This window comes from Phyllopteryx taeniolatus, chromosome 3 (assembly GCF_024500385.1).
Source record: "Phyllopteryx taeniolatus isolate TA_2022b chromosome 3, UOR_Ptae_1.2, whole genome shotgun sequence".
NCBI lineage: Eukaryota > Metazoa > Chordata > Actinopteri > Syngnathiformes > Syngnathidae > Phyllopteryx > Phyllopteryx taeniolatus.
This window is the reverse complement of record NC_084504.1, coordinates 11,905,862-11,924,850: the sequence shown is the minus strand read 5'-3', so window position 1 is coordinate 11,924,850 and position 18,989 is coordinate 11,905,862. Positions and strand designations below refer to the sequence as shown.

At 41.5% G+C, this 18,989-nt stretch overlaps 2 protein-coding genes across 8 annotated transcripts; both read right to left on the bottom strand.

Moving 5' to 3' along the window:
* Nucleotides 1–3,241: 3,241 nt before the first annotated feature.
* On the bottom strand, nt 3,242–12,033 carry LOC133475812 (gastrula zinc finger protein XlCGF7.1-like). Of its 5 annotated transcripts, none has more exons than XR_009787932.1 (4): nt 11,893–12,033; nt 10,500–10,621; nt 7,689–8,683; nt 3,242–3,381 (listed from the first exon to the last, which is right to left on the bottom strand). XR_009787932.1 is itself a non-coding variant. In XM_061769246.1 (3 exons), exons 2-3 carry the CDS (start codon nt 10,534–10,536, stop codon nt 7,770–7,772), a joined length of 951 nt encoding a protein of 316 aa, XP_061625230.1. In that variant the 5' UTR covers nt 10,537–10,621; nt 11,893–12,033; the 3' UTR covers nt 6,117–7,769. The 5 variants fall into 5 exon arrangements, 1 of the variants encoding a protein (XP_061625230.1); XR_009787929.1 differs by having other exon boundaries at nt 3,244–3,381; nt 7,678–8,683; XR_009787930.1 differs by lacking the exon at nt 3,242–3,381 and adding an exon at nt 6,117–7,591 and having other exon boundaries at nt 7,678–8,683.
* Nucleotides 12,034–13,042: 1,009 nt separating this feature from the next.
* On the bottom strand, nt 13,043–18,880 carry LOC133475778 (oocyte zinc finger protein XlCOF6.1-like). 3 transcript variants are annotated; one of them, XM_061769187.1, is made up of 4 exons: nt 18,693–18,880; nt 18,399–18,521; nt 18,068–18,315; nt 13,043–14,355 (listed from the first exon to the last, which is right to left on the bottom strand). In XM_061769187.1, the coding sequence occupies exons 3-4, from the start codon at nt 18,120–18,122 to the stop codon at nt 13,172–13,174; spliced, it is 1,239 nt and encodes a 412-aa protein (XP_061625171.1). In that variant the 5' UTR covers nt 18,123–18,315; nt 18,399–18,521; nt 18,693–18,880; the 3' UTR covers nt 13,043–13,171. The 3 variants fall into 3 exon arrangements, 1 of the variants encoding a protein (XP_061625171.1); XR_009787927.1 differs by lacking the exon at nt 13,043–14,355 and adding an exon at nt 16,145–16,916 and having other exon boundaries at nt 17,245–18,315; nt 18,693–18,869; XR_009787926.1 differs by lacking the exon at nt 13,043–14,355 and adding an exon at nt 16,145–16,916 and having other exon boundaries at nt 18,693–18,852.
* Between the last annotated feature and the right edge of the window lie 109 nt (nt 18,881–18,989).

The window sequence follows — 18,989 nt, the reverse complement described above, 5'->3', positions numbered from 1 at the left end:
AGCGATTTGCTTAAATGGTGTGCAATATGCTGTTAATATCTATGCCCGGGAAGCCCAATAGAAGATGTTGTGTGAGGTCATGTGACTTTCTTTGATTGGAGAACTAGACTAAATGTCACTACCGCTTACATTGGATTGGAGCAAACAGCGTCCAATGCGGAAGTCGTAGTCTCGCGCACGAAATAGTTGAAAAGCAATCATTGATAAATAAAAGTAGAGAGCGACATTTCGATCATTGTAACGGAGTAAAAGTACTGTTACTTCTTAACAGCAGAAGCGATTTTTCTGGTCTCGTCAACTCCTGTGACTTATCCAAAGAAGGTCCCGAGCGCACAGGCGGAACCTCAGGCCGATGAGTATGCAAATTAGTCCGCGGAGTAGTATTCAGAAATTACATCTGTATGTGGATGGTGGATGTGATCTAGCTGTCAGCGTTCAAGGAGTATGAAACACCCTACGATGACTGTGACAGTGACCCCCCTCCCCACAGGAAAAACCCATTGGATCTATACGATTTACGTAAATGGCCTAGTTTCGAGTTCAAAATGCAAATTTCGCCGAAAGGTGACTGATTTGCATGTATATCGAGAATGAACAAAATTAAGGAAATCTCACATCTCTACAAACATGTAGAAATCTGCATGAGTACCCTGAATGTACACCTTGATTTCTGTGTCATTAATATGTTGTTGCTTCTGGAAGTTTTGCGATGAGTCTGTTCATGAGGATTGTGCCACAGTGTTACAAGCACACAATATATTAAATAATGCCACACAGGACTGATGAAATAGTGTTGTCCATACATTCATCCATTTTCAACACTGCTTATCCTGGTTAGGGTCGCGGGGCGCTGGAGCCTATCCCAGCTGACTTCGGGCGAAAGGTGGACTACACCCTGAACTGGTCGCCAGTCAGTCGCAGGGCACATATAGACACGGACAACCATTCGCACTCACATTCACACCGTCACTGAGTGGGAACTGAACCCACGCTGCCCACACCAAAGTCAGGCGAGTGTACCGCTACACCATCAGTGGAAATAGTGTTGTGTTGGACAGTATGATTTGAACTGCCAGAACCAAGATTGAAAAAGTTCATTCTCATAATTAATCACTGATTGAGACAGTTTAAAAGTTTGGAACTGTTTTGAATACTGTGGAGTCCACTCGTGATTAGGGTGCACCTGCATAATTAAAAAACGATTCAGAGGTATAAAGGCAGACACTTTTTTTTGCTTGTTTCTTGCTCTTGCTGGCTCTGGTGTTTCACTCTGGCTCCTGTCGCTCCCCACTCCATTTTTTTTTTCTGGTCTCCACGTGGTTCCGCCGGACCACGAGAAAGGCTTGGTCCGGCGTTAAGCCTGCGGTGCAACTCTTTCCCAGCCTTCTGGCTTGCCAGGCTACTGAAAACTCAAGTATTCCCGCAAGCTATGCGCTCTATCAAGCGTAAAGACGTGACCCGCCAGCAAACCCAACGGGTGGAAAGTTACGAGTGCAACTCCCCGCATCCTCGTGACCACCAATTTTCATTTTTGGGTTCTCTCCCATTTGTCCTAATTTTCTTCATCTTTTTGCCGACTATTCGACTGCCTGGTTCCCGCCTGAGACTACTGAAAAAGAACCCCTCCGAGTCGGTGACCATGTGATCCAGTAATAGTGAGTAAACATTGCTGCAATTACCAGAATAAGTACAAATTGGTACATAGTAGCTTGTGGTTATTTTAATGATCTTACAGGTCCCAACTTTATTCTCTCTAATGACTCATCAGTTCATTCAAGCTCATCTCACAAGTTAAGCCATTCACACTGTAGTCCACTATGTTACTCGTCTTTTATTATGTAGCTAACTCCCTTCACATTTGTCCCCATTTCCCTCGTAGTTTCACAATAAATGTTCCACATATCAAGCATTCTATCGTGTACTGCGTGTGTTTGATTCAAGAATCTCTGCAATCGGCACTCATTTTACATATAGTAAATGTGGCAACCCTTTCAGAAAAAGACTGATCCTCAAGGTTTTTCATCATTTTGCCCTGCTGTTAGCTAATCAATGACATTTTGATGCTAACTAAACATCCTTAGTTACCACATCCTCCCATTTCCATTGAAACTGGACCCTGCAGAACGAAGGAGAATGCTAATGTTATCCTCCAACCCCTCAACACATTTTTTTTTTTTTAAACACCAATATAAGATACAACGGTATTGCAGATTGCGCAAGATGAGTAGAGGAAAAAGGAAGAGCTGCTAAGAGGTCAGACTCAGAATCTAAATCTTTAGAGCAAAGAATAAAGAAAACATTTTAAAACGTGACATAGCAATACATGTATTTTTTATACTGGTTTTGTGCACTTTACACGTGATATTTGCCTCTTGAGAACAAGATGAATGGAAAAATTAATTTTGATTTATCTTCAGTCTTGAATGACATCTATGTCCCAATCCAACGTGACACATAGCCACTTGTCACTTTTTAGTCCAAGTCCTAACAGGAAAACATTTATTCGGTCTCACTGTTGTGTTTCCGCATGTGTTCAGTCAAACTGGCCCTACGACCATAGCTTTCTCCACAAACTGAGCAACTGAAAGGTATTTCTCCTGTGTGTATTTTTTTCATGTGTTTTGCCACATGTACTTTCCGAGTGAACGTTTTACCACAATCTGGGCAGTGAAAGGGTTTTTCCCCTGTGTGTTTTCTCGTATGTGTTACCAAATTTTCTTTGTGAGAGAATGTTTGGCCACAAATTGAGCAACTGAAGGGTTTTTCTCCAGTGTGTGTTCTCATGTGTAATTGTATACTTCCTTTTTGAGAGAATGTTTTCTTGCAAACTTGGCAACTAAATGGTTTTTCTCCTGTGTGTACTCTCGTGTGTCGTAGCATTGGTCCCTTTTGAAAAAATTCTTTACCACAAAATGAGCAACTAAAGGGTTTTTCTCTTGTGTGTCTTCTCGTGTGTGTCCTCAAAGTTTGTTTTGTAGCAAAGGTTTTCCTACAAACTGAGCAGGTAACACGATGATTTTTACACATTTGTGAAGTTTCCTTGTTGAGAGTTGATTCCATTTCAGAGCAGTTGGTCGGTTTGTCATCATTTTCATAGTCTGTGTTGTTCCTCAAAGTTTCTTCTGTTTCCGCACTGTCTGACAGTGGACCTAAGAGATGGTCTGAAGGTGGTCCTCCATAGTGGTCTCCATTTGGACTGTGACTATGAAACTGTGACCACTCCGGTTTCTGGTCTTCGTCTTCGTTTTTCACAAAGACACCAGTCAGAAGCAAGTTGCTGACATCAGTCTCCTTCTCCTCCTCCTTAATGTGGGTTGGCTGTAGATCCTCCTCTTCCTCTTTAACATGGGAGGGCTGTGGCTCTTGCTGCATGTCTGCAGGCTATAAGAAACACAACAGTTTTTGTCAGTCTTTCCCAGATTTTAATGAGCCTCGGCACATATTTTACATTTGAAAAAACTCATGGCACACCACCAAACCAAAGTCAAAATACAGTGGGTACGGAAAGTATTGAGACCCCTTACATTTTTCACTCTTTTTTTTATATTGCAGCCGTTTGCTGAAATCATTGAAGTTTTTTTTTATTTTTATTTTTTTTTAAACAATGTAAACACAGCACCCCATATTGACAGGAAAAACAACAGAATTGTTGAAATTTTGCAGATTTATTAAAAAAGAAAAACTCAAATATCACACAGCCATAAATATTCAGACCCTTTGCTGTGACACTCATATATTTAACTCTGGTGTCGTCCATTTCTTTTGAGCATCCTTGAGACGGTTCTACGCCTTCATTGGAGTCCAGCTGTGTTTGATTATACTTATTGGACTTGATTAGGAAAGCCACACACCTGTCTATATAAGACCCTACAGCTCACAGTGCATGTCAGAGCAAATGAGAATCATGAGGTCAAAGGAACTGCCTGAAGAGCTCAGAGACAGAATTGTGGCAAAGCACAGAACTGGCCAAGGTTACAAAAAAAATTCTGCTGCACTTAAGGTTCCTAAGAGCACAGTGGCCTCCATAATCCTGAAATGGAAGACGTTTGGGACGATCACAACCCTTCCTAGAGCTGACCGTCCGGCCAAACTGAGCAACTGGGGGAGAAGAGCCTTGGTGAGAGAGGTAAAGAAGAACCCAAATATCACTGTGGCTGAGCTCCAGAGATACAGTCGGGAGATGGGAGAAAGTTCTAGAAAGTCACTGCAGCCCTCCACCAATCGGGGCTTTATGTCAGAGTGCCCCGACGGTAGCATCTCCTCAGTGCAAGACACATGAAAGCCCTCATGGAGTTTGCTAAAAAAAAAAAAAAACACCTGAAGGACTCCAAGATGGTGAGAAATAAGATTCTCTGGTCTGATGAGAGCAAGATAGAACTTTTTGGCCTTAATTCTAAGCGATATGTGTGGAGAAAACCAGGCACTGCTCATCACCTGTCCAATACAGTCCCAACAGTGAAGCATGGTGATGGTAGCATCATGCTGTGGGTTTTTTTTTCAGCTGCAGGGACAGGACGACTGGTTGCAATCGAAGAAAAGATGAATGCGACCAAGTACAAAAATAATGTAATAAAGGAATTAGCCCATTCCTAAATAATTTTCTGAAAAATATTTAGATCGATGCACAGCTCTCTCTCTCTCTCTCTCTCTCTCTCTCTCTCTCTCTCTCTCTCTCTCTCTCTCTCTCTCTCTCTCTCTCTCTCTCTCTCTCTCTCTCTCTCTCTCTATATATATATATATATATATATATATATATATATATGTGTGTGTGTGTGTAGGTGTTAAACTCAAGCCCTGGGGGCCAGATCCGGCCTGCCACATAATATGACCAGCGAAAGCAAATCATGTGTGCCAACTTCCATTATTCTTGCTAAAATCTGTACCAAAACTTCCAATTGTCATAAGGTTTGTAATAAATAATTATGGTGAGATTTATTAAGCACCCTTTACAGTAAACTGAAAAAGAGTTGAACAAATTATTATCCTAGACTTGTGATTTCAAACTAGTTATCCAACAAATTGTTTTGTAGAGTAAACAGTATGCAATAATATGATGAGGCGATTAAACAATTACATGGTTTCTCAGTCATCTTGGGGCGGCCCTCTGAGGGACACCGTAACTATGTGGCCCACAACAAAAATGAGTTTGAAACCCCTGCTTTAGGGGCACTGTATTTTATTAATCATATCTTGTGATATAACCTGGATTGCTGACAATCTACACATGCATAAAGAAAAAAACCAAAATGTTTTAAGAAGTATATTGGTAATTTTTATTGGTATTATTATGACAGTATGCTAAAAATGACTTGGGCAATTATGCTATTAGGGCCGACTTCAAACGGGAACAATAACACAAGGGGAACAAAGAGCTTTACGACAGGTCAATCGATAGGTGTGTTACTAAAAAAAAGAAAGAAAGAAAAGAAAAACCGCCGCCATTTTCTTTTCTTTTTTTTGTTTCCGGAAATTGGGTAAATGAATTCAACGGCGGGCCAAGAAAAACGCGTTGAAAATTTTAGTAACATTGGTACGTAGAGAAATAAATCAATATGTCAATATAAATCAAATCGATGAAGTTTGACACGCTGCGTTACACAGTTATACCAACTAGCATCAGGTTGTATGCAAAGGCGTAAACCATTACAAACGGATTACTATTAGGACAAATTGAAACTCACCAAAACTTATGTGGCTTAATTAGATATGTCCCTTGTTAATAACCAACCACTTAATAATGACTTTGAGGTGCTACACCACTCTTTGGGAAATCGTTAATTTAGTTTTCTGCTCGTCTAGTTTATGCCGTGTGCGCGTGCGCAGTGTTGTTTTGTCTTCTTCTACTTCTTTCATATATTGGTGGATTGAAAGCAATGGTACGGTGCATACCGCCACCTACTGTACAAAATAGTGTGTAACACTCGTCCCCACCTTTACTACTCATTAATTTGGTTTCCCTCCAAAAAATAATGGTTTTCCTCACACATTTAATCTTATCCCCAACTCCCTCTGCCCCAAGTATTCCACCAAACGTCCACTCACGTTGTGCTGCTCACACAACTCAGCAGCCTCTCTCTCGCTGATGTAAACTTTAAGAAAAACATAATTACATGATCCACGCTTATTTTTTTTTATTATTCATATTTTCTTTTACACTGCATCGCTCACACGTATCAGAATTAATGCCTAAGGACCTTTTTTTTGCTAAGTCATCAGCGACCTCATTCCCCTTCACCCCTGCCTGTGCTGTGCACCCAGCACAATTGAACCTCAAAGCTACCCCCGTGAAGGCTGAACAAACTGTGCTGTATTTCAGTGAACAAGTCCTCCCTGATTCTATTTCTTGAAGCTCTCCACCATAGACAGTGAATCTGTGCGTCTGTGTTCTGAGCTTCCCCGATGTGACCCAGTATTGGTGCGTATACTGTACGCTGCTGAATAGGGGTGATAAAGACACCACATTCATTCTGTCAACTAATGTTGGATGTGTGGATGTGACCCCCGAGATGTAAAAAAAAATTATTTCAGTGTGAGCAGTGGCCTCCATAATCCTTAAATGGAAGACGTTTGAGACGACCAGAAGCCTTCGTAGAGCTGGCCGTCCGGCCAAACTGAGCAATTAGGGGAGAAGAGCCAAGGTGAGAGGTAAAGAAGAACCCAAATATCACTGTGGCTGAGCTCTAGAGATGCAATTGGGAGATGGGAGAAAGTTCTAGAAAGTCAACCATCATTGCAGCCCTCCACCAGTCGGGGCTTTATGGCAGACTGGCCCGACGGAAGCCTCTCCTCAGTGCAAGACACATGAAAGCCCACATGGAGTTTGCTAAAAAAACATCTGAAGGACTCCAAGGTGGTGAGAAATAAGATTCTCTGGTCTAATGACACCAAGATAAAAATTGTTGTCCTTAATTCTAAGTGGCATGTGTGGAGAAAACCAGGAACTGCTCATCACCTGTCCAATACAGTCCCAACAGTGAAGCATGGTGGTGGCAGCATCATGCTGTGGGGGTGTTTCAGCTGCAGGGACAGGACGACTGGTTGCAATCGAAGAAAAGATGAATGCGGCCAAGTACAGGGATATCCTGGACGAAAACCTTCTCCAGAGTGCTCAGAACCTCACACTGGGCCGAAGGTTCACCTTCCAAGAAGACAATGACCCTAAGCACACTGCTAAAATAACAAAGGACTGGCTTCAGAACAACTCTGTGACTGTTCTTGAATGGCCCAGCCAGAGCCCTGACTTAAACCCAATTGAGCATCTCTGGAGAGACCTGAAAATGGCTGCCCACCAACGTTCACCATCCAACCTGACAGAACTGGAGAGGATCTGCAAGTAGGAATGGCAGATGATCCTCAAATCCAGGTGTGAAGAACTTGCTGCATCATTCCCAAAAAGACTCATGGCTGTATTAGCTCAAAAGGGGGCTTCTACTAAATACTGAGCAAAGGGTCTGAATACTTAAGGCTGTGTGATATTTCAGTTTTTCTTTTTGAATAAATCTGCAAAAATGTCAACAATTCCATTTTTTCTGTCAATATGTGGTGCTGCGTGTTCTTCCAAAATCGTTGGTTTGGTAGAATGGACTTGCTCCTTCAATCATGGAACATACACAAAAAAATTGAGAAAAATATTACAACATATGAATAAATTATACGTATTTTAAAATAAGGAGTTACTTTTCAATCACCCTGTATATCCAAGTCTTCTGTGACACACATTGCCACTCGTCACTTTTTAGTTAGTCCAAGTCCTAAAATGAAAACATTTATTAGCTCTCTGTGTTGTGTTTCTGCATGTGCTCAGTCAAACTGGCCCTATGACCATAGCTTTCTCCACACACTGAACAAGTAAAGGGTATTCCTCCTGTGTGTGTTCTCATGTGTGTTGCCACATGTTCCTTTCGAGAGAACGATTTACCGCAATCTGAGCAGCGAAAGGGTTTTTCCCCGGTGTGTTTTCTCATGTGTGTTATCATATTTTCTTTTTGAGAGAATGTTTTGCCACAAGCAGAGCAACTAAAGGGTTTTTCTCCTGTGTGTGTTCTCATGTGTAATTCTATACTTCCTTTTTGAGAGAATGTTTTCCTGCAAACTGAGCAGCTGAAAGGTTTTTCCCCTGTGTGTACTCTCATGTGTCGTATCATTGGTCCCTTTTGAGAAAATTCTTTACCGCAAAATGAGCAACTAAAGGGTTTTTCTCCTGTGTGTGTTCTCATGTGTGTTACCAAAGTTTGCTTAGTGGCAAAAGTTTTACCACAAACTGAGCAGGTAACACGTTTTTTACGCCTTTGTGAAGTTTCTTTGTGGAGAGTTGATTGCATTTCAGAGCAGTTGGTTGGTTTGTGATCATCTACACTGTGTTCTTCTGTGTCCCCACTGTCTGACAGTGGACCTAAGAGGTTGTCTGACGGTGGGCCCCCACAGTGGTCACCATTTGGACTTTGAATATGAAATTTCGACCACTCCGGTTTCTTGTCTTCGTCTTCGTTTTTCACAGAGACACAAGCCAGTGGCAAATTGCTGACGTCAGTCTCCTCCTCTTCCTCCTTAATCTGGGGCGGCTGTAGAGCCTCCTCTTCCTCTTTAACATGTGGGGCCTGTGGATCATCTTGCTCCACACTGGAGGTCCCCCACCGTGGTTGAGGGGGAAGTTCTTCCTGATGACCAATCAGGTGCTGAACGTCTGCAGGCCATAAGAAACACAAACACAGTTTATGTCAGCGTGGCCTTTATTGAGCCAAGGCACATATTTCCCATCAGAAAAACCACACGGCACACCACCTCCCCCCCCAAAAAAGTCACAATAAGTTTATAAACAGTGGACTCCCGCTATTCGCGGGCAATAGGGACCCAGCCAGACAGCGAATAGCAAAAATCTGTGGATAATTGATGCCGATTGTAATTACATTGAACACTTTTTTTTAAGCCCAAACATTTTCAAATAAGAGGAGATGAACCACCAATAAGTGTTTTCGGGGTTGGTTTCCCCCCCCCAAAAAAAGAGAAAACTGAAAAAAATTCCAAAAATATTGAAAATATTTTTTTGGGAGGGGGGGGAATAAAATCTAACTGCAAGTATGCAGGGGTCAAGTGTCCTGAAATAATGATGACGATATTGTCTCAATTTACGTAGTGTGACATCTGGGCCTGTTTAGTTTAGTCCGCCGTCTGTTTGTTATGCTCACTAGTTAAAATGAACTTACAGCTAAAGTGATACCATTGTATCATATTTACACATACAGGCGTGCTTAAATAAACGACATGATTCCCACTGCTTTCTCAGCCCTGTTATCTTTGGGAAACATGCACAGTTTGAGATAAGTGAGCTAAGCAGCTAACAACAATCAGAGTAGATAGTCGGTGGTGATTTAGTTAAAGGTCCCATGCCATCAAAATCCAATTTTTTTCTACTGTTTTATGCATAACATAAGTCAAAATGTGTTTGTGAGATGGCTTCAGGTTGACATCGATGCTGTTTGTCGCTTATATGTGAAAGCCTTTGAAAGCCAAACCGCTTGCAAAACGAGCGGATCTGAATTTAGCGTCCTTGTGACGTAGACTCGCTAATCACTATTCAAGCACCGGCCCACTCAACTCAAATTTGCGTGACGCTGCGTCGCGACAACCAGTCGGCATCAAGAATATCTTGTGTCGCTCACAGCATCCTGAAACAATGGCGGATAAAACGATCGTCATGATTCGTGGGCCCCCGGAACTTTATGATAACTCCTGCTGAAAAATGAGCCGGCCTGGAGAATGGTGAGCGAGGAAATTGGAGCATCTAGTAAGTACTACTTGTTTACAGCCGTCAGTTGTACAAGCGAATAGACATTAAGTGAGGACACTACCAGCGCGGTCACACGCCAGAGTCAAATTAATGAGAACAGTGAGCCAAGCAGTGCAAAGCTTATTTTCATATCAAATATTAATCAGAAATGGCAGTTAGTACATGTGTTTTATAATGCTTTTGTATCTCTTATACAAAATGTTCACATTTTGAGAACATGCATTAATAATAGTAAATAATCGTCAGTCAATCACGCCATAGTCTACAATCAATGAATCAAATGGTAATAGTCAATAAAACCATTGTGGTCTGCTTCAGAAGTCATGCTATGAAGGCGGACTACTGAAAACGTCTATTCTCGCTTTATTATGTCCGCATGTGTGAAGACAATCTGTTTCTATGAGCATAGCTTTCACCACAAACCGAATAACTAAAGGTTATTTCTACTGTGTCTTCTAACGTGTGTTACCACACTTGACTAGTGAATGAATCTTTTACCACAAACCGAGCAGTCAAATTTTCTTCCTGTGTGTACGCTCCACGTACCTTTCGTGAGTATGTTTTATCACAAAATGAGCAAAGAGAGGCTTTAATGCTGAAATGTTCTCTAATGTGTCTAGAATGTTTAGCAAAACCTTTATCACAAACTCAGCAGGGTACGTTTTTTTTTTTTTTTTTTTTTAACGCAAGCATTTCAACCTTTTTCCGTTACCTTCACAGTCTGCATCACTCCTCAAAGGTTCTTCCATTGTAGTCCCTGACTGTGATGATGAAGTTATTGTTCGTCTTCGTCACTCTCCAGTCAGTGGTAACCTGCTGACGTCAGCGGAATGTCTGCAGGACACAAGTCAATTTTGTGACGATAACTACAGCTACACAGTCGATAATATTTTTTCTAACAAAAACTCCATTGTCATCGTCTGATCGAGGAGTAATTCCCTACTGGCAATTCCACCCCTGGGCGTGTGTTTAGGCCCAACGTTTGGACACTCTTTGAACTGGCCATACTGCTCTGTCATTGGTTAAATCCACGGGGCTCGTGGACAACACGTTGTCAACCAAGGTCCCCAATCCCACCATTTTCTTGCATTAGCCTAGGTTAGTCCATCCATCCATCCATTTCCTGAGCCGCTTCTCCTCACTAGGGTCGCGGGCGTGCTGGAGCCTATCCCAGCTGTCATCGGGCAGGAGGCAGGCTACACCCTGAACTGGTTGCCAGCCAATCGCAGGGCACATACAAACAAACAACCATTCGCACTCACAGTCACACCTACGGGCAATTTAGAGTCTCCAATTAATGCATGTTTTTGGGATGTGGGAGGAAACCGGAGTGCCCGGAGAAAACCCACGCAGGCACGGGGAGAACATGCAAACTCCACACAGTCGGGGCCGGGGATTGAACCTGGGTCCTCAGAACTGTGAGGCTGACGCTCTAACCAGTCGGCCACCGTGCCGCCAGCCTAGGTTAGTGTTGGGCCTTTTTTTAAAGTGGATTTTTGGCAATTTTTAGCAAAAATCTTTTTTTGTGTGTGGCTGTAGGCTGTTGCAAACATACAAGACAAGCTGCGCGCATGCATTGTTAACTAAAAAAAAAAAAACCAGAACGACGACCTCTGTGTGTGCTTAACCCTATTATATACCCTGATATTATTATGACAGTAAGTTAATAATGACTTGGTCAATTATCCCATTAGGCTAACGACATATTGCTAGGTTTCTGCGGGGTGGGCGGGGTTGGGGGTGTAATACGTTACATATGGGCAAGTTTTGAAATGTATTGCATCGTGACGTTAGGTCATTGGGTGACAATATGGCGCCCTCTCCTGTCACTATCCAGACTTTGTTTTCTCCGCATTCGTGTAGGCCCCTCACACATAAGCGCCTCCTCAGGTCCCGACTTCATACGGGAAACAACAACACAATGGGAACACTGCCCTGCACGACAGGTCGTGAGAGAAATACGTCAATATGTCAATATAAATCAAATCAATGACGTTTTACACTCTGCGTCGCCTTCACACAGTTCTGCCAACATTAGCATTTGCTCGCAAGCGAACGCGTAAACTATTACAAACGGATTCATATTAGGAAAAGTGGAAACTCACCAAAACTGATTGCGTGTGGTCCTTGTTAATAACCAACCACGTAGTAATAACTTTGAGGAGCTAAATAACTCCCGTATTCGTTCATTTTCCGCTTGTCTCGTTTGTGCCTGCAGGCTGTACGCGCATGCGCAGTGTCATAGGCGACCGGGATCTTCTTAAAGGGACAGAACTTAATACAAGCTGAATTAAAAACATGGCCGTGGAATTAGCACACGTTTTATTTAATGAGCTTCCCCGACGTGACCTCGTATACATTCAGTGGTGCGTGTACTGTATGTTGCTGAATGTGGTCGATGAAGGCACCACATTTGGAAATCCTGTTCCTGAGCCCGCTCGACAGAGCGTTTTGCCTGGGACATATATGGATGGTCTAATTGTTGAACCTCAACAATCAATCAGCTAAAGACAACGAGCCTAGAAGTGAGATTAGCAGTTTGTGATCATTTCCCAGACAACAAGAAGTTATTGAATCTACAAAGTATGTTGAGCCAACGTTATTTTTTTTCAACAATAAGTCATTGAATCAGTATTGAAATTTGATATTGATTCCACATCGTTTTTTAATATTGAAACAGCGTTACAATTCTGAACATAGAACAGAATTTCAATAGTACAGTATTTCAATTATCAGAAATATTGAAACAACGCGATTTCAATTAGATTTCCACTGTAATATTAAGATGATATCCATGTCTAAAAATGTTTTATTTATCTACAGCCAGGATCTTGGAGGAGGAACAACTTTTATTTTATTATTTTATTTTAGGTTACTTCATATTATTTTTGATATTTTGGTTAAAGGTGTGTTGAAAGGCTGCATAGTACTTAGAATTAGTCACAACTCTCTATGTTGCAATTAAAAATGTTTTAAGAAAACTTAAATAAGTGAAACAGATAAAAAGTAAAAGCTTTGTTATTTAAACATTACAAAAGTGTAAAAAAAATTGTATAAAACTATTATGAGCAAAAGGTCTGCTCACATTGAATAAGAGTAAGACAATATTAAATGCTTTTAAGACAAAGTTGTTTTGCATGAGTTCATAAAGCAGCCCTGGTTTTGTCTGATACAAATGCCTGTTGTAGCTTTTTATGGGAGGCAGCACCTTTTAAACTGATGTTGACATTATGGGACAAAAAAAAAAAAAAGATACGAATTTTATCCCATTTATTTATCTTCACTCTTGAATAAGATATTATAGATGCCCTGATCTTGTGTCACACACTCAGCCACTCATCACTTTTTAGTTGAAGCCCTGAGAACAACTGGGCAGGAAAACATTTATTCTCTCTCTGTGTTGTGTTTCCGCTTGTGTTCAGTCAAACTGGCCCTGTGAGCATAGCGTTCGCCACACAACGAGCAACTAAAGGGTTTTTCTCCCGTGTGTGTTCTCATGTGTGATACCAGATGTGGCTTTTTAGAAAAAACTTTACTACAAGTTAAGCAAGTAAAGGGTTTTACACCTGTGTGTCCTCTCATGTGTGATTCCATACTTCCTTTTTGAGAGAATGTTTTACCGCAAACTGAGCAACTAAACGGTTTTTCTCCTGTGTGTGTTCTCATGTGTGTTACCATGTTTTCCTTTTGAGAGAATGTTTTGCCACAAGTTGAGCAACAAAAGGGTTTTTCTCCTGTGTGTGTTCTCATGTGCGCTTGCATACTTCCCTTTTGAGAGAATGTTTTACTGCAAACTGAGCAACTAAAGGGCTTTTCTCCTGTGTGTATTCTCATGTGTCTTAGCATTGGTCCACTTCGAGCAAATTCTTTACCACAAAAGGAGCAACTATAAGGTTTTTCTCCTGTGTGCGTTCTCATGTGCGTTGTCAAAGTTTGTTTTGTAACACAACTTTTACCACAAACTGAGCAACAAAAGGGGGTTTCTCCAGTGTGTGTTCTCATATGTGTTACCATACTTTGTTTTCTAGAGAATGCTGTACCACAAACCGAGCAACTGAAGGGTTTTTCTCCTGTGTGTGTTCTCATGTGTCTATTCAATGTTGATTTTTTCGTAAAACTTTTACCACAAACTGAGCAGGTAACACATTTCTTACGCATTTGTGAAGTTTCCTTGTGGCCAAAAGTTCTTTGTTTTTCAGAGCATTTCGTATGTTTGTCGTCAGCTTCACAGTCTGCATTGCTCCTCAAAGGTCCTTCCATGTCATCACTGTCTGATAACGGAGCTAAAACGTTTTCTGATAGTGGTCGTCCACATTGGTCTCCACTTGGACTTTGATGATGCATTTGTGACCACTCCGGTTGTTCGTCTTCGCTTTTCACAGAGACACCGGTCAGTGGCAACTTGCTGACGACAGCCTCCTCCTCTTCCACCTTAATGTGAGACGGCTGTGGAGCCTCCACTTCTGCTTTAACACGGATGAACTGTGGATCCTTCTGGTCCAAATTGGAGTTCCCCCACTGCAGCCGAGGGGGAAATTCTTCCTCACGACCAATCAGCTGCTGGCCGTCTGCAGGGGACAAGCAAGAAAACGCATAATTTGGATCAGTGTTTCCAAATCTGACTGTGAATATTCTCATTCATCCAGGTCATTTCATTCTCAGCGCATGAATCGATACCAACCGGACTGTTCTGTTTGTCTTAGAAGACGTTTCGGCTCTCATTTGACCGGGCTTCATCAGTTCATACAACAAGGTTTAGTTCGGACGCACTAGCAGAGCTGCCAACCTATAAAAAAATCACTTTCAGAACAATTTGTCACAATTTGTCTGAATTTCCATATTTTCACAATTTTGTCAAGATCATTATCGTGAGATAGACATAATCATAATCGTTAATAAATTATGGCTTCGAAATTTTTGTTATATATTTTAATGTTTAATTACATCAACATTGTCATGGCGGACGCAGTTGAAGCCTGAATTAACGTGTCATCATCAAAAATATTGGTGTCTATGGATTAATTCGCCTCTGCCAATTCTGTTTAAACAAAAAAGCAAGACTATTAAATCAGATTAACCAGCTCTCAAACGTAAACTTTTAAAACTCAGCCCTCCATTTTGCAATCAACCAAATAAAGATTGATAGATTGAATTGGATAGTTTATGTATGGACAATAGTCTTGGTCTTCTCTTGCATGCTATGTACATTACATATTTATATTTCCTATATCCACAACTGCTGCTGAAACAATGCAAATTTATTCATTAATTCATTCATCTTCCGTTCCGCTTATCCTCATGCGGGTCGCGGGCGTGCTGGAGCCTATCCCAGCTATCTTCGGGCGTGTACTGTATGACACGATAGCTTAGCAATTAGCATAGCTTTGAGATAGTCTTTGCCTAGCCACCCCTCATCCTCACTTCGTGACACTTGTAAGAAGCATAGTAAGAAGTGTACCTTTTTCATGACCGTGGAGGCAATGACTAGTGACTTACAATGCGTTGACATCGGAGAACTTTAGCCTCTGCGCCTTAGCAGCCAGGGGCATAATAAAATAGCGTGCACCAAGCTGTTCAATGTGAAGAGACTTTCTCAATGGAAAGTTTTGTTATTGTGAGCATAGCGTGATTTTTGCTGCAGCAATAATAGCATTTTGGAGGTACCGTATACGAGTGTAAACATTGGATGGACAGGGATAGAAGTGCACGGTAATATATGATGTGAAGATGTCTTTTTCACAAAAACCTGTTGGGAAACACAGAAACTACGAAAGCCAATTGAGAAGGACTCGGCGAGTAAGTAAAAGAGAGGTTTTTCATCTCTTCGCCCCACCTGTTGGGTCAACCTTCCTGTAATACTATGAGCTTTCCCACAATACTGCAATAACTACCGTACCGTGAGATTGATACTGTGATTAAACCGAACTGTGAGATATAGCAAAGATTTAAGTGCACTTGACCTAACAGGGAAAGCTCCAGTTTGCCACGGGCAAGCAAAAATTTGCCCTTCAGGCAATTGCTCTAAAAAGTTAACTTTGAGCCATGGTCTAACTTGGAGCATAAATAGTTGAGTTTTCCACACAAAGACTGGCTCGTGCGTCCTAAGTAAGTCTTGTTGCATAAACTGATGAAGCCTGCTTGAATGAGAGGCGTAACATCTTCTAATAGAAACAGAACAATCCACTTGCGATCGATTCAACGCCCTGAGAATTAGTCAATATGTTTCTTTGCTATTTGGGCTTATTTGAACCCCAATAAGTGTAAAAACCTATACATGATGTAGCTTACAGAAAAATGATAACCACATTAGGACATGCTTTCTGAATACCCATTTAACGCAATAAAGTCATCTTTGAGTCACTGAGTGCCCAACTCTTTATTTCCAACCTGAACACAGCATATGCATGTATCAATAGGGCTTACACAATACATCTTGAACATGTTTCAAACACCACAGTGCAAAAATCAAAACAAAATGACATTTCTTCCACTTTTAGACAGTCACATCGACAGTATGGCTCATTTGAAATTCTGCCAACAGTTGAAAGCATTTTGTATTAAAACTAGGATTGCCCTTTACTTGAGGAACATGTATACATCAACAAATGAAAAGCTGTGTAACAGTTGCAATCAGCTCGCAAGCACAAGAACACCTTGCAGCTCACACAACACACTTGGGTTCTCCCAGTGCAGCATGCTGCGTTCCACATGCTGATCTGCTCGGGGAGATACACATTTGCCCCCCTGAGGACTGAGACGTGGGGCACTGCTGTCACTGGCCATTTTTTTCTCGTGATTTGAATATTCTTCTTCCTCTGACATCTCTGAAAGCTCGCCATAGTCCTCGTGAATGTGATGCTGGGCCAAGAGTGCGTAAGCTACTTCCGTACGGAACTCAAGGACCTGCATAATGGTCTTCATTAGTGGATCATGGAGACATTTATGTCCTCTGCTGTGGTCAGTGGGCTGTGGAAAGGAGCCCTCATCAGTACTACTGCTGCTTTGCTCCATTACTGGTTGTTGATAATCAGCATCCAGGATGGCATCATCCTCGTCGGATACATTTTCAAAATCTGATTCATCTCCATCAATTAATTTGAGGAACTCCAGTTTTCTTTGAAAAAACGCTCTGGAAATAAAATCATGAAACATCAAATAAAAATTCATGTCATTTATGTATGGATGGCTGTATTCATTTACTAAACTAAATGATTTCACTGAGACAATGTACCGCTTTTAAGATGCACCAGCGTTAGCTAAAAGCTTGTTTACTTATGCTTTCCCTGAGCAAATGTTTGCTAACATACTAACATTTTTTAATGGAACCAAGGCCATGTCATTTAGCAGCATACTACATCGTCACATTTACAAATTATTGTCAGATTTGCGCGTCACGATGAACTCACAATGATTTTATGCATAGCTCAACAAAATATAACCATGAAAAATGACCTTACCTTGTTGATGTTTGGGTTTAGAGTGGCCACCATATTTGTCCCGCCGCCGTTTTGAATTTTTCTTTAAGCGTACTATAATCTTCTGAGACTATTGGATGTAGGATTTTCCTCCTGTGTGTATTCTCGTGTCTTAGCAATGGTAGGCTCTGAGCAAATTCTTTCCCAAAAAATGAGCATCCAAAGGGGTTTTCTCCTCTGTGTTTTCTCATGAGTCTAATCAATGTTGTTTCTTTTAGGGAAACATTTACCACAATCTGAGGAGATAACACGTGAAGTTTCCTTTCCAGAGCATTTGGACATTTTGTCACCTTCACAATCTGCGCCACTCCTGAAAGTACGATGAAGATGACAACGATCTGTGCTGCACAGCTAAACACAGCATTTATGGCTCTTCAATAAAAACAATACGTGGTCCGCTTCGGAATCGCTATATTGTGGGCTACCACTGTAAAACATTTATTTTCCCTTTATCATGTGTCCGCATGTGTGCAGTTAAATAGTTCCGGATAGACGGATTTTTCCCCTGTGGGCGTTCTCACTTGTTACCATGCTTGGCTATTTAATTCATCTTTTACCACAAACTGAGCGACTAAAGGTTTTTCTCCTCTGTGTATTCTCATGTTTGATACCACACATACCTTCCAAGAAAATCTTTTACCACACAATAAGCAACAAACAAGCTTTTCTCCTATGTGTGTTCTGTGGCGTTTGTGATGTGCAGCGAAAATTGTACCACAAACTGAGGAGGTAACATGTTTTCTTCATGTTTGTGTAATTTCCTTGTTGCCAAGTATTTTAGAGCATTTCGACGATTTGTCGTCACCTTCACATTCTGCGTTGCTCCTCAAAGGTTCTTCCATGTCGTCACCGTCTGGCATAGGAGCTAAGAGGGTGTCTAGTGGTGTTCTTCACAGTGTCTCAACTTGGCTGATTTGTATTTTGGCTTCTTTACTCTCCACAGAGACGCTAGTTAGTGGTAACTTGCTGACGCCATCCTCCTTGAAGTTTCGTGATCACCCCCGCTGTGGCTGAGGGGGAAGTTACTCTAGTGGCCAACTAGCTCCTGGATGTCTGTAGGAGACAAGCAACACAATCACAGTTTTACCTCCAAACAAATGTAAAATACAGCAAATTGTTAATTAATGGTGCCATACCATGAATTTGTCAATGTCAAACTCGTACTGGATTTTCTTGAACGGGGTGCAACAGCTCATTCAGGATGTAGGGTAGGTCCCTTTCGCTCTCGCTCTCTCACACACACAATGCAATGAAATGACCTGTAAGACGGGTAATAAGAGAAATAAATCCATTTGTCAATATCAATCAAATCAATAATGTTTTACACTTGCGCCGCGTCGTCTCTTCAGTGTAACAACGTTAGCATTTAGCTAGCAGGCACTCGCATAAACAATACAAACGGAATCATAATAGGACGAGTTGAAACTCACCCAAACTGTTGTGGCCCTTGTTAATAGCCCATCGCGTAATTAAAATTTAAGTCACTCTCTGGAAAGTAGTTCATTTGTTCGTTTTGTCTGCTCGTCTCAGCTGCTCTCTTGACAGCGTCTGTGGAGGCTGTGTGCGCATGCGCAGTGTCGTACGGACTCGATCTTTGCATTGAACGGCGTTTGCAAGCGGTAATAATGCATTACAGCCATCTATTGATCTGCAATGATTCCTGCTTTGGTTTATAGACTAAACTGTTCAGCCACACAAATCAAAAATAAACACACCAAAGAGCTTTG